Source organism: Vigna unguiculata, chromosome 9 (genome assembly GCF_037176805.1).
Source record: "Vigna unguiculata cultivar grain cowpea cultivar isolate G323 ecotype 2 chromosome 9, ASM3717680v1, whole genome shotgun sequence".
In the NCBI taxonomy this organism is placed as follows: domain Eukaryota; kingdom Viridiplantae; phylum Streptophyta; class Magnoliopsida; order Fabales; family Fabaceae; genus Vigna; species Vigna unguiculata.
In genome coordinates this window covers 38,460,678-38,476,248 of record NC_140800.1, presented here as the reverse complement: position 1 = coordinate 38,476,248, position 15,571 = coordinate 38,460,678, and the positions used below count along the sequence as shown (strand labels likewise).

At 35.0% G+C, this 15,571-nt stretch overlaps 1 protein-coding gene across 14 annotated transcripts in view; it reads left to right on the top strand.

The window, feature by feature from the left end:
• The window catches only part of LOC114164076 (binding protein), a 46,946-nt gene that overhangs the window by 5,538 nt on the left and 25,837 nt on the right, over positions 1–15,571 (top strand). For all 14 annotated transcript variants that reach the window (XM_028048572.2, XM_028048569.2, XM_028048567.2 and 11 more), the window contains 13 exons: positions 1,547–1,769; positions 2,503–2,571; positions 2,905–3,366; positions 3,533–3,848; positions 4,887–5,348; positions 5,447–5,605; positions 5,712–5,861; positions 7,758–7,913; positions 8,133–8,174; positions 8,305–8,649; positions 11,151–11,324; positions 11,452–11,612; positions 11,725–12,049. In XM_028048572.2, coding sequence (XP_027904373.1) covers positions 1,547–1,769; positions 2,503–2,571; positions 2,905–3,366; positions 3,533–3,848; positions 4,887–5,348; positions 5,447–5,605; positions 5,712–5,861; positions 7,758–7,913; positions 8,133–8,174; positions 8,305–8,649; positions 11,151–11,324; positions 11,452–11,612; positions 11,725–12,049 — 3,044 coding nt within the window. The remainder of the gene's footprint in view (positions 1–1,546; positions 1,770–2,502; positions 2,572–2,904; positions 3,367–3,532; positions 3,849–4,886; positions 5,349–5,446; positions 5,606–5,711; positions 5,862–7,757; positions 7,914–8,132; positions 8,175–8,304; positions 8,650–11,150; positions 11,325–11,451; positions 11,613–11,724; positions 12,050–15,571) is intronic.

Here is a 15,571-nt window from a genome sequence, read left to right as displayed (position 1 = left end):
TTCCCAAACATAGGAGGTTGATATCTGTTATGAAAAATGTCTAAACTGATAACAAGAGGCATAACAATGTACCATTTAAAATTTTCCATGTTATCCAAGCCTAAATTAGTCAATTTATCAGCATAGTGATTCCTTCCCTAAAAATATGTGAAATTTTAAACTCTATCATTACAAATCTTAAAACATTTTCTCCATCTTCCTCTTATCATTGAAGGAACCATCCATGGGGATGAGAAAGCTTGACAAACAAGATCTGAATCACACTCCATCCAAAGTTTAGTAAACCCAACATTCCAAGCATGCTCTACAGCATAAATAGCTCCCATAAATTCTGCATACATGAAATTATGAATGCAAAAAAGAAGAAGAGAAGCTGCCAATATATTCCCCTCTACGTCCTCTAAAAATATAAGCACAAGCAGCTAATCTTGGACCCTCTAACCGCTCTATCAATATTAACTTTTATCCAATTTACTCTTGGAAACCTCCAAATAACTTGCATAAAGGAAGATGTTTTCCCAGGCTGAGTATTGATGCCAACAAATTTTAGAACCTTAATCATATACAGTATTATGCATCATTTTGGTTGAAAAATTACCTACCAGTCTAACCAAATTTGTGATAGAACGAACTGCTGTGATTAAAATGAAAAGGATTTTGAAATCTCGAGTGATTTCTCATGTGCCTAATAATCCAAACAACAGCAGAAACTGCAGCCATCCTGATGAGTTTAACCAGAGGGCTGTATACTTTTTTGCTTTAAAAAGTTGGTTAGAAGCATTGGAGAACCCAAACTCAGATCATCTAAAATTTGCTTCAGCCAGGATCAAATATACATAGAACACTCCCATAACAAATGATACAAATATGCCTCTTCTTTTCTACACTAGGAGCACATTGAACAAAGATGAACACCCATGCACTGCACGGCCGTATCAGTAGGCATTCTGTTATGCAGACTTTTCCATAAAACAAAAGACATTGCTTCTGGAACAGCAGCTGACCAGATGATGTTACCCCAATCTGAGTGAGAGGAAACTGAAAAAACAATTCCCTGCGGCTTTCTAATGGATATTGAGGGATTTTGGCACATCGCTATGATTTGGCTTTTTGTGTCTATTTGGTGTAAAACACATGGCTTTTTAATGGGTTTTCAGTAGCTGTTATGTTGTTGGATTAAGGAGCACCTCACATTGGTTTTCTGTTCTTTTCTTTGTTTTTTTTTTGGTTCAGGATTATTGCTTGTCATCCTTTCTCTTTATAATTCATTTTTTTGTCTTGCTGAATATATTCTTTTACATTAAACATTAATACAAATTATATTGGTGACATAAAGATGAAAGGTTAGGCTTAACATTCACGCAAGCGTTAATTTTTCTTCAGACCTATCATATCTTTAAATAGCTGTAACACGTTTCTTTTTATATCTCATGAATATTGAATTTCATGGTATATTGAAATTCCATGCTTAATAGATTTTTAGACTTATTTTATGTTTTTTGTTCAATTATCATATATTTTCCATTCATGAAACTTAATTTTTCAGAGCTCTTACGTGTCATTAGAAGATTTAGCCTGAAAGAACTATTGATGGATGATTCACTTCTCTATCTGTGCTTGAAAATTCTTTCATTGGCCTTATCTGCAAATCTTCGGGGCCAGAATCATTTTAGAAGTATTGGAGGGTTGGAAGTGCTGCTGGATGGTCTTGGATTTCCATCAAATTATGCAAAAACTTACCGTAATCTTGTTTTGGCAGATGGATTCAGGTATTGTTGGGTATATCTCAAGTCTATTATTCTTTATTTTATTTGGTGGAAAATATGATGATGTTTCTTTTTAAGCTTGCTGTATCTGTATTTTCTTTTTTGAGGAATGATTGTGTATTAGAGATAAAAAATAAAGGAAACATTGAAACACTCTGTGACTGTACAAAAAAGGTGAATGAGTTTTAGTGAAACGAGAAACTAAAATGCATTACAGTACAAACAGTTCTGAAAAGCAGAACTTATAAAAGGAGAGGTTGAGAGCGGCTTGTAGGTGGTTTCTGAGTCGTGTAACCACCAACATGTACAAGACAGAACTGAATAATTAATACTAAACCTAAAAAAGAAAAAGGAATTCAAAATTACAGAAAATGAAATAAAATACAAGGAAAACAAAAGCAAAGAAAAATAAAACATTGAAAAACCAATGTCATTTAATAATGTGTCTTGATGTTTGAGTTTGTGGATAATAATTTCATGACTAGCTTGATGTTGGTGAATCTACAAACTTCATTCACCACAATCTGTGTTTGCTGTATACAATACACGTATTTGGCCTTAACATGTTATCCCCTCTACTTTTTTTAGCTTGTATCAATTTAACATGTAAGATAGTGTATTTGGTATTTCTCATATTTCTTTCTCTCCCAGGGAATTAATACTGTATTATCTATATGGTTAGTCTATACAGTCTGTCTTGTATTCTTTGATAAAGTGGTTTGCTTGTCTTTTGCAGGGATGATAAGCCATTGCAAAAAATATTTCAACTTCATATTCTTTCTCTGGAAGTTTTGAGGGAGGCAGTGTATCCTTCCCAATTTGCTGATGTTGTGAATTTTAGAATACTCCTTTTTTTGAACTTCATACATCAATGAACAGATATATGCTTAATAATAAATAGGACAACATAAAATTTCCAACTTCATTGCCTATTGACATTTCTAAACATTTCACGTGTGTATTCTCTAGAGATGTATTTGTTGCCATTCTTTGGTATATTCCTCCCTGAATTTTTAGTATGGCAGATAGAACAATGCTGTCCTTTGTTCACTTGTTGATTTTCTTTTGACTGATTGCTACTTGAATATCATTAAAATTTAAAGAAAAAGTGATGCTTGAGACCTTGACATTCGTACAGCTTTGGCAATATGATCAGCTTGCAATTTCTTTGTGAAAATGGTAGGGTGCATAAATTTGCTAATAGTTTTTGTTCACCAGCTTTTCTGCTTCAAGATTTGGGACAGGAGAAGGATTCTACTGTAGAGCATGCTGTTGGTATGCCTGGTCTTGACATTCGAGAAAATGAGAATTATGTGAAACCTGATGCAGCAGTGCTTTCTTCTGGCCTTCCATCCCATGCTTCTTTTTCTGATATTTGGAATGATTATGTTGTTATGTTGAGCAGAGGTCTCTGTTCATTTCTGTTAGCTTCCGAGGGTTCAAAATCTCTTCATGTCCAAGTATCTTCTGGTCGACTTGCATTGCCTGTTTCCTCTGCATATTATGAATTGTCAATCAAATGGGTCATGAGGGTTTTATTTACAATATTTCCTTGCATAAAAACTTGCTCAAGTCAGAGTGATTTGCCTAGCTATTTAAGGTGAACTATACCTGTGACTTGCAGTGTTTTCCCTTTTCATAGCCTGAAAAATGTAATAAACTATAAAAAAAAGTACTGTGAAGTATATCTGTTAATGTATCTCAGAAGTAGGACCTTCATGTATTGAACTAATATTTGATATGTTGATTTTCTTTCCATGTTGCAGGATCTTTGTTTCAGCTCTACAGAACACAGTTCTGAATGCATTTAGAAACCTTCTCTCTTCTTCTCCCATGTCACTTGAAATTTTTCGCCAAGAGGGAATATGGGATCTTATGTTTTCAGAAAATTTCTTCTATTTCCCATCCGGTTCTGATGAATCTGCTGGACAGATGTTTGCATACAATGAGAAGTCTGAGATATTGTCTGCTTCAAGGAGCACCGGTAATACAGCAGAAGTTAGTGGGGTTAATAATCTACAGATGGAAATAATTTCATTTGTTGAATTTGCTGCAACATGTAGTGGAAACACACAAAACATGGTTTGTTCTTTTATTTCCCTTTTCTTATTTAAATTTGCTTGGATGAATTTATATTCATACTCACAAACGCATTGAAATTGTATATCTCTAAGTACTCAACTCTAAAGAAAGAGAGAAACATGTGATTCAATCAACCTTGGTCTGTAAAGCTTTCTCTCATCAAGAGGTTGTAGAATGGTCTATTATAGGTCGTTGGAGGACATGCGCACAGTGGTATTGATTTTAAGGTGTGACATTTGTCGGGAAAGAAATCATTGTGCTGATAAGTTGACGAGTTTAGTTCTGTCTTCTAGAGAAGTGTTTAAATGGTAGACGGTTATACCAACTTTTATAAGTTTGGACTTTTATCATAATAAGTAAATCACATTTTTCGGGAAGGAAATCTTTGTGCTGATAAGTTGGCGAGTTTAGTTCTGTGTTCTAGAGAAGTGTTTAAATGGTAGACGATTATACCAACTTTTATAAGTTTGGACTTTTATCATAATAAGTATCTTTTTCCTATTTATAGGGCTTCTTAGATTGTGCATAGCTTCATAGCTAGCCTGATTTTGTTCATGGATTTGGTTGGGTCCCCCATGAGTTCTTTCTATCTTTCCTTTTGTTTGATATTTTCATGTGATGACAAATGATAGATGTTTCTGGGGTGTCAGCCTAGTTGAGATGCCAAGGATCATAATAATGCCTAGCATGAGTTTTAATTTAAAAAAACCATGTGTTTCTGAGATAGCACATTTGTCCTTAGGAAATAAATAGACGAGACACGATACGGGAATAAATAAAATGTTCCGAATAATACGTTTATATTCTAAATTTTTTATTATAAAATGTTCCTAATAATATGTCTATAGTCTAAACATTTTCTATTATATAAGATCAAGTCCATATTTTTATAATTGTAATACTGCTTCTCAAGCTGGTGCATATAAATCAAATGTACCAAGCTTTCATGGGTATATACTTTTTAGATTCTTGTGATTGTATGATTGAATTTAATGATTTGATTATTCTACAAGTATTTATTCCTTGTTTCTGTTGCAGAGAGAATTGTCTTCTTTGCTGGATGCACTTGAGCATTGTGCTTGTAATCCTGAAATTGCATGTGTTCTTGTGAGGTGTTTGATTCGGATCTTGCAGCTTTCCCCTGAGAGAACAATTGCTTCCTTTAAGGCCTTGAGTGCAGCTTCTCGTGTTCTACAAGTTGCCTGTGTTCAAGCGCATGAGTATAGAAGTCCAGGAAGCATGATTCCCTCCAATGAGAAAAGTGCCACGGAAGCATCAGTATCGTTGCAAGATCAATGTACAAGCAATTTACCTGTGACTATACGAAGTAGCTTTAATTGCATGAAAGTGTGCATGGAGTTCTTTGCCAAGTTTCTAGCAGCAGCTAAAGATACCAAGCTGATACTACATAGTTTTACGTGCATTGATTGCCTGTTTGATTTATTTTGGGTGGAAGGTTTGCGGGATGATGTGCTTAGACATATACTCAATCTCATGAAGGTATACTTTATGTGCTATTTACTTGAATTTGCCTTTCTGGGTCATAATTCTTGTTGAGTTTTGTTTTTCCACTTTTGACATGGCTAATCTCTTTTCAGATCATGCCATTTTCTGAGGAAGATAAAAGAGCAAAGTTGCAGTTATGCTCTAAATATTTAGAAATGTTTACTCAATTAAAGGAACGGGAGAGTAGTTTTGTTGACCTATCTATTGATTTGTTGGTAGGAATGAGAGATACGCTCCAGACTAACCTATCAGTATGTGTCGGACATTGATTTATTTCTTTACCTTATTTACTTCAATGTCTTCAAATGCATTTTACTATTTAACTGAAGCGTTGCTTTTGATGCTTTACTGCTTCAGTATTATCAGACTCTATTTCGGGATGGGGAGTGCTTTTTGCATGTTGTATCATTACTGAACAGCAACCTTGATGGGGCAAATGGGGAGAAATTGGTTTTGAATGTACTCCAAACACTTACTTGTTTGCTTGCAAGTAATGATGCATCAAAGGTACTTTGTCTTCATTGTTTTCCGCTTTGTTTCTTCCCTAGTTCTGTAATACTAATATTTACTGTTACTATTTTTTAAAAATGTTTTGTTTTGGTTTGGTAAAGAACATTTTGGAATTATATTTTACTCCCAAGTTTTTTTTGTTGCTCTTTAGCTGTTTTTGGATGCAAAATTGTAAAAAACATAAGTTGTTGGAGTAAGCACGTGAATAAAATTACTTCACATCTTACTGAAGAGCTCTATGGGCTTAGGGCACACGCAATACACTGGCCTATTTTTATGTTATACTCCGGATTTTATGAAGAATATAAGGTTGACAAGGATCATACTCTTAACTACTTAGTCAAAGGATCTTTGGAACTGTGCTTTTAATAATTTTCCCAAAGCTGTAAAAAATATCAATATGTTTATTGGATCTCTTAAAAGGATAAATCCTTGCTGTTTTACTCTTAATAAATTGATCTTTCATTAAACAACTTGTCAAATTGAAGAACAAAAGGTTTGGAAGCTTCAACTCCAAAATGGCTGTCACTTTCTTCATTCTTTACACACAAAGATGATTCAGAGCGAATTTTTTCTATGGATTCAAAGGGTTTCACTTGAATTGGAGGCAATAAAGACACTACAATTTTAGAAATAAACAAGAAAATAAGGTTAACATTGGAGATGTCATACCACAAGTTAAGTATCTATATAGGCAATTGTGGTAATGGTCTTTATGAATGTGCTTGAGTGTTTCTTACATCCAACGGAATGGACTTATTTATATTTAAGGGTATTAGAAAGATATATAATGCCAAAACACATTACAAGAGAACAATTAAGTTACATGGCTTCCTAAGATGCGCTGAACTGATCTACACAAAATATGTAGGCTACCTGGAAAAGTAATCAATGAATGATCTTAAACCTAGTTCAATTTCACAAAACTGACTTATAAGGTTTGCATCCATTCATATGTATTCATGTGATCTATTTGAACAATATTTGTAAGTGACATGGGAACTTTATGCACTCCTCACGTCGAAGATTGAACATCTTGATCATAATTGTTGGATAAAACTAGTACTATAGTTCGACAACTGGAAGGGAGTGACTCAGGACTGTCTTGTTTTAAATTTATTGAGTCTTTACTGTCTGGTTTGTTCAGGAGCCTTGAGATGTTTGTATTCAAATATGTTTTATCACCTGGCATCTGAACTTAATGGAGATGTAACTGCATCATCTTATGGAGGTTACTAGACTGACTGCCAGTACTGTAGACTTGAAACTATGTTTATTTGGTTGTAATTGTCTAATTACTGTGGAAGGCAACGAAGAAGAAGACAGTATGATGTAAATAACAAATTCCCACCATTCATTTGAGAGGAGCAATAGGAGGGAAGTTTCTTTCCATGGGTTCCATTTATAATTTTTTTTAATTAGTGTAGAAAGCTTTATAATGCATTTTTTTTTTTATTTCTACCCGATCTTCGATTCATCCAAAACAAGTTGAAAGAAATTTATCCAATTTTTTATTTATCTATCCAAACAATGCTATTTTCATTCTTATTTCTTACTCTTATTTACCTCTTTGTTTCATTTTAATCCAAATAGTGCAAAGAGGTTCACTGATCCCTGTACTTACCATATCCCATGGCAAATTATGTCAGCTAGGAGAAATTGGTGGGTGCTAATTCAAGTGAAAAACAATACACATTAGGGCTTGCTCGAGCCTAAATCTTTTCATTTTTTGTATTGTGGTTATAAAATTCAAGTCTGGGCTGATTGCTTTTTGAGGTGTCATCCTTTTTGGTTTGCATCTATATTGGATTTGTACGTTGAATTTATTGTAGCTGCGTGCATTGTACCATTGCATTCCTATTTAAAAGTTTCTTGTATTATTATCCCTTGCAGGCAGCATTTAGAGCTTTGGCTGGAAAGGGCTACCAGACTCTGCAGAGTTTGCTATTGGATTTTTGCCAGTCGCATTCAAGTGAAAGCCTTTTAGATGCTTTGCTCGACATGCTTGTTGATGGAAAATTTGATGACAAAATGAGTGCTATGATAAAGGTGACGTCCCAGTACATAGGTCTTGTTTCCATAAATTATTTGATCCACCTGCACTGTTTCATTTTCTATTCGAAAAAACTATTGAAAGTGGTGTTTGCTGGATGCTATCTTATTTAGTACTGTTAAATCTTTATTTCATAAATCTTTATTTCATAAATCTTTATTTCATAAATCTTGTTTTTGTGTTCTTATTTTTCTTCTTTCCTTTTTTAATTTCAGAATGAAGATGTAATAATATTATATCTGATTGTACTGCAAAAGGTTTGCAATTCCTTTCCCTTTGCCTTTCTAATAAATTATTTTCTTCAATAGTTATTTAATTAGTTGTTAAAGTTTGTTTTAAGAAAATAATGCCATCTGTTTATTTGCTTGTTATCTTGTGATTGGGCAGAGCAGTGAGTCTTTGAAGCATCATGGACTGGAGAAGTTTCAGCAACTGCTAAAAGATTCCATTTCTAATAGAGCTTCTTGTGTCAGAGCAGGAATGCTTGATTTTCTTCTTAATTGGTTTTCTCAAGAAGATAATGACAGTGTGATCTTTCAGATTGCACAGTTAATTCAAGCCATTGGTGGGCACAGCATATCAGGGAAGGACATCCGAAAAATCTTTGCTTTACTCCGAAGTGAGAAAGTTGGGATGAGGAGGCAGTACTGCTCTGTTTTGTTAACAAGTCTCTTGGCAATGCTACATGAAAAGGGGCCAACTGCATTTTTTGATCTCGATGGAATTGATTCTGTAAGTCCTGAAGCCATTATAGATGTATCTCTAGATCTCCTAATTTTTCTTTAGTTATTTTTGAAGTACTTGGATCCTAGAATACTTTTTCTTTTATTAGAATGAATAGTCTCAAAAAGAATTTATTGTAAGGGTGCTGTGTGCTTTGTGCTTTGTGCTGCACATAGTTGTTAGATATAGCTTTTTAGATTCTCTTCTCTTCCCTCTCATACATAGTATTCGATGTATCTAAAGTTCTTATAAATATGAGATCCTAGGACAGTCACTATTTAAAATTCATTTTGCTTCCTTTGTATTATTCTAATGTTGATGTTAGATTGCATCGGTCCTGCTCTGCCAGTCTCTGTCCAACAAAGGAGTTACCTATCAGTCATTTTCAACATTGTTCGTCGTCAGAGTTTGTTCCATCAACATTTGGGTCTAGTGTGTCTTGGATAGCGAGACCCAACCCCGGTGGTTGCACATCCAAAATTTGATTGGTGTGTCAACACTCGCCGTCCAACCGTTATGTTGCCTTGTGAGCATGTGTCTCATGCGTCGTCTTCTAGTGGTTGGAATCTTCTTTGATCACCTTGGTTTGACTAGCTGGAGCATTCCGAGCTTGTTTCTACCCTTGTTCTTCGTTCTTGGCGCATTTGGTGAGTCTCCTAGGGTTGAACACAATTTCTCTCACTTGATACTCTAAGTATCTCTCTCTAAAAGCCCTAGGTTGTCTTCTACTCTTCTCTGATGCATCATTGGACTATGTCCTTTGCTCTACCTTGTTCAACATCTCTTTAGGACTATAACCTCTTTCTTTGGAACTTCTTCCATAACTTCTCAAAAATTAATCAGAGAAAACTACCTTTCTTGGTTTGCTTTAGTTGAACTTTGGTTCCTTGGCCAAGGTTTCCATGATCATTTAGAAGATGGGAGTTTAGTTCCACGACATCAAATTTAATGTGGAAGAAAACTGATTTTCATCTTTGTGCTCTACTTTGGCAATTAGCAGAGCCGAATATTTTGAGCACTCTTCGGTCATTCAAAATGTGCAATTCCTTTTGGAAATGGGCTCAAAATATTTTTGTAGATGATATTCAACACCTCTGTGATTCCACTAATCAATTGGTTTCTCTCAAATGGTCTGCTAATGACATGATGTCTTTTATTGTTGAAGTTTAATCAACAATTGAGGAATTGAAGATGTTCTTGGAAGTTCACTCTTCGAAGAGATAAAAAAGTTAGATAAGTTGTACATGGTTATGATCCTCCGTCCAAAGAGTCTAGATTTTAATCATATTAGAGAGCAAGTTTTAACTAGTCAAGAAGTTCCTTCTATGGAAAACTTGACAACATGACTCCTTCGTGTTCTAACTCTTAAGAATGGAAATATTTAAGAATTTGCTGAGTCTTCTGCAATGATTTATGGTCTTGGAAAAGGAAGTTGTGGCAGTAGAGGTGGATGTGGTGGTAGAGGACGTCCTCAATGCTCACATCGTAAGATAATGCACAAGTCTCAAGAGTAATTGCATCAGTTTTGCTCTCAAAAAGATCTATAACAATCATATTCTTGGGAAAGACCTTCCAAGAATCAAATCCAAATGTTCTTTTGAAGAAACCACATCTCCAAATGAAGTCATCAAGAGACTTAACTCTGATTATTGAATGACAAATTGTGTAATTTATAACGTAGTTGTCTTTCTTTGTCCTAGGATGATGAAGAAAGTATGCTTGTATCTTGTCCCATACCTTGTAAAATGAATGAATCCAAGAATATGTTATAATATAGCAATGGAATGAGAAGACTAAAGCCATGCAATTGAAAAGTTGTTTTGTGCTATACCTATGTACCTAAGACTCTAGATGTGATATTTCTTATTCTTTACTCTTCCTTCTCATTTATTGAATATGAACTACCAATGTTATTATAAATATGAGAACCTAAGATAGGGAAATTAGTCTGTCTAATATATTTCTTTATTAATGAAGGAACAATGTAATCCATCAAATCTAGCAAAGATCACTTCTTAGAACCCTCTTTAGCTTAATCAATGAATTATTTAAGGAGTATGAATACTGGTGAACTGCTGTTCAATGGGATGATTGAGTTATGGCGTATTATCTTCACTAGGAGCTATGACAAATGGTATCAGAACTGGGCCAACTGTTGATGCCATATCTTACTGAGCAGCTGACAGAATTATTGCTTGTCAATCTTAATTTATGTAGGATCAAATCATTTTGGCATAATATGGACTATGTATGAATAATTTGACAAATACTTAAAGACAGTTATTGGAAGGCTCTACTTTAATGAGCTTTTGGTTAATTACAAATACACTTAGCTGTATGGGCTACATTCTTTGTTAGTTAATGAATGCTGTATGATGCTTGTAAAAGTAATATTTGTTTCATTCCCTGCTTCTAGTTCCTTGTTAAACCATTTTTTCATTGCCAAACGTAATACTACTGCTTCATTATTCTGTGCCTTCTATTATCTCATTCCTTTCAAATTCTTGCAGGGTATCATTCTGAAAACTCCACTGCAGTGGCCTCTCACTAAGGGTTTTTCTTTTTCCTGTTGGCTCCGGATTGAGAATTTCCCTAGAAATGGAGCAATGGGTCTTTTCAGTTTTCTTACTGAAAATGGGAGAGGGTCCTTGGCCGTGCTTGCAAAGGAGAAGCTTACTTATGAGGTTAGAAATAGATATGAAAAATTAGTTGAAGCTGTGTATTGTTCTTTGATACTTTTTATTTGCTTTACTTAGCCTTACGGAAGTGAACTAATTATTTTTGCTGGCTTAATTTGGCTGGCCCTTGCAGTCAATAAATCTGAAGAGACAGCGAGTGGACCTGCGTGTTAATTTAGTCAGGAAGAGATGGCATTTTCTCTGCTTAACTCATAGCATAGGAAGAGCCTTTTCTGCAGGTAGCTTGGTGAGATGTTACTTGGATGGTGAGCTTGTCTCATCTGAAAAATGCAGGTTCAAACCATGCTAATTATTATTTTTTCTATTTAAATGATTTATATTCGTGATTAATTGCTATATTTATTTTGTGATACTCTGATTTGGTTTTTATGCTTTGTTTATTCAGGTATGCAAAAGTCAGTGAATCATTAACAAGTTGCATGATTGGTGCTAAAATCAAAATGCCTCACTATGAAGACAATGTGCTCACATTTGAATCCATCGGAGATTCGTGCCCTTTTTTTGGCCAAATTGGTCCTGTTTACTTATTTAATGATGCCATTTCTGCTGAACAAGTACAGAGTATCTACTCTCTTGGACCAAGTTATATGTATTCTTTCCTTGATAATGAAGCTTTGCCTGTCTCTGTTTCCGGTGATAAAGTACCAAGTGGGATTCTTGATGCCAAAGATGGTCTGGTATCAAGAATTATCTTTGGACTCAATGCTCAGGTCCATGATTTTTAATCTTCTATACCACTGTACATGCCATGGTTATTTAATATTTATTTATCTCTTTTGGAGTGTAGTTTTACTCCTTTCTTTACTTTCTTGTACTGCTGTAGAACAGTTAGAATATTTCTTTTTCTTGTATCCAGCTGACGGTTAGTCAGTTGGGTATTAGTTGCTCTCATATTGCTAACTAAATAACATTTGGTTAGTTACTTAGATTTTGGGACATGAATGCATGCACCTATTGTGTTTTGGTTTAATTCTTTTTAATGAAACAACATTTTTTTTTTCACATCTCTTCTCTCAAACTTCAGTATGGTATCACAGAGCTAGTTCAATCCTCTTTCCCTTTTGTTCACAATCCCAAATTCCCAGCCCCAATCCTCTGCTTTGTTCATGGATGGTGAACCAGTAACTTCTATTCCTCCTTCAAAATCCTCCTCAGAAGCACTACAATTGTCACCTACGCCCCTGTTAATATAATACTCTTTCTTTTCTTCTTCTCTCTTGTCTTTCTATCTCTCTCAATCTTTGATAGGATTTCATAGAGATAGTTCGATCCTCTTTCTCTTTTCTTCTCCTTCCCAACCGTAATCTCTTGCCTCATGGATGCATATTTATCATAAAAATCCTCATTGAAAGTACTACAATTGTCACCTTTTCCCCTGTTAAAATAGTTGTTTATTGTTTGCAGTATAAAGTAAATAAAGGTGTATTTTCAATGTTTCTAGCTTAAGGGTAAAGAATCATAGGCTATAGCCTCTTTTTATTATACTTGTTCTCACCTTTTTCGTGCGTGTATGTGTGTATAGTACATCATCTGAGGCATTGCTTACTGATTTTTGTCATTCTTTAAGTTTAACTTTGTACTAGAGAGGGTAAGGTCTTGCTTCGTCTAGTTTTGTTGGTGGTTCAACGTTGCTTGTCACTGTTCGCTACCTTCGGTCGCTGTCCATTGCCTTTTACTCTGATGAACATATGGTCAGGTGTACCTCGAGAAGTTTGACCAACCCAAAATGTGGTTTGATACTCAACCTCGCTCCCTCGAGACCTAAGCTCTTTGTTTGTCAGAATCTAGTTGGACCACCTCTAGCAACTTCATCAACTTCTAATGAGCAAATTTCTGTATCTGGTTCTCAATTTCAACCTAGTTGAAGTTGTTGGGCTTTTCCTTCCTAAATCACATTTCCCATGTTCTTGAAGTGATTTTTTGCAAGCATTCTCCCTTTTTCTTGTTCTCCTACCGTAACAATTGCAAGACTCTTGGTCTTCCTCATTGGAGTTAATGGTTCCTTTGTTGAGGATATGATAACTATTAGAGAGAGAGCTAGTGCTATTCTTTCTTAAAATAAATCTAGTTGTGTTGTACTATGGCAATCAATCGAGCCTAATGGTTTAGATATTCACAGATCGTTCAAGGTATGTTGATGTAGGAAGAAGAAAGTGAAATATAGTTTTGCCAAAGAGTAGACCTCCCTTATGTAGATAAACCATGATAGAGTCTAACATGTACCAAAAGCTTGGGTTGTGGTAGAAGAAGTGTAAAGAGATCAACAAGAAAACTTGGTAAGTTATTTCTAGTCTAGATTCTATGAAATTTACATTCAAATTTTTATCATGTATGTGACCAAATTTTTGTTGGTGATTAAATCCCTTCAATTCTTAGTTACCATGCTTTCTTGTGTTTCTACCTTCGTGTAGGATGAAATTCAACTGAAGTTATTAAAACCTAAACAATGGTGTAGAACCATGTGGAAGAGTAGGAGGTCGTAGCAACCGTAGAGGTTGTGGTGGCAAAAATGAACGTCCTCAATGTACATATTGTATGAGAATGGGTTATGGGTTATACCCTAATAAGTTGCTACAAATTTTTTTCTTGGTAAGGGAGGTCGTGTGTCTAAATATGAAGAGTTAGATTTTTGTGTTTTCTAAGTGCCAAAAATATTTGAGTTTTAAATGTGAAAAATCCAACAATCAAGCCAAATGAGCCACTACTCAAATTTTGTGTTTTTTGTTGATGATATCGTTATCAATGGCGGCAACTAGTCTATTTCGACAGTTTTACCTCTTAATTGCACTATATTTTTAATCTTAAAAATCTCTTCACTCTTAACTATTTTCTGGATCGAGGTTAGTAATCAGTTTGATGGCTTTATTATTTTGACTCGATTTATAATAGGGATATTTTTGTTAAAACTAAGATGGAAGTTTTTTGTTCTTCCTTTTGTTTGCATACACAAATTATCAAACACTACTTCTTAAGCATGTTTTGATGCTTCTTGGAAGCCTTGTCTCTACCACTTCCTTAACAACTGCCACTGCCATTGTTTGCCATCGACATGTGCATCATCAACAAAGTTGACACACATGGTCTCCTGTCATCATTGGTATTGATGCGTGTAGCCCACACATTGCCTTGAAAGTGCACTTGTTGCCACTGAAAGATGGTCGTACGTAACTTCTAAGTCCATTTCATGGGTTGATGACGACTCGGTTGACTCCGGAGTGAGTATATTTGAATTTTTTTGTACCTTTGTCAAACCTGTTAACTACGTTATGAATCAAAGTGATAATGGTTGAATCATAACTAGGTCTTTGTTTTTATGTTTTTCTATCCATTGTTTGGTATGAAAGCCTAGAAAGAGGAACTTGATCGTGTTGGAGCAATTATTGTGTCAATGACTAAGAGTGCTTGTAGGCAAGGGAGAAAGGAGGGGTCTTGAAAGTATACTATAGGAAAAAAAAACAGAAGCAGTTAATTGGATAACAGTTAGATGTTATCTGATATGAGATGAACAACTTTTTAAAAGTCTATATATTGTCATGTGAACTAGAGTTAGGGGAGTCTTTTTGAATTGATGTTTGTGACAGTGAGAACCCTGTGATGAAATTGCCTTATCTCTAGTCGATGTGGGACTTTCAACATACCTCCTCACGCCGAGATATATTCATCTCGTGCGTGGGACTAGAAATTAGTGGGTGGTCCGTTAGCGGCTTGATAGCGAGTGGAACAGAATGTCCAAGAAAGTTCGCTAGGATAGACTCTAACTTGGCTCTGATACCATGTTAGAAGTAGGCTTTAAGCCTAAATCAACTCCACTAAACCGACTTGTATGGTGAGGTTTGCAACCCCACATATATTTTTAAATTGCCTTATCTCTAGTCGATGTGGGACTTCCAACAAAAGGAAAACAATTTTTCTTTGGAAGCTTTGGCTTTTGCTGTGTTTAAAGTGAATAATAGAGTGTAAGACTGTCTTTTTTTTTTTTTTATCTTGTTCTATCATCATTGTTTCTAGGTTCCTAACAAGTACATTCATTAGTGTTGGAGATGTTATATTGAGTAGAGATATGATTTAGTCATAACATATAAGTGGTGTAAACCTCATTTTACATGTTAGTTTTATGAGGTTGAGTTAGTCTTAAAGTCCACTTTCTAAGATTGTATGAATTTGTGTTGTACGACCGGTAGATAGGAGATATATTCACTTTGGGGCTTCCTTGGGGCAAATTCTAGGATGTT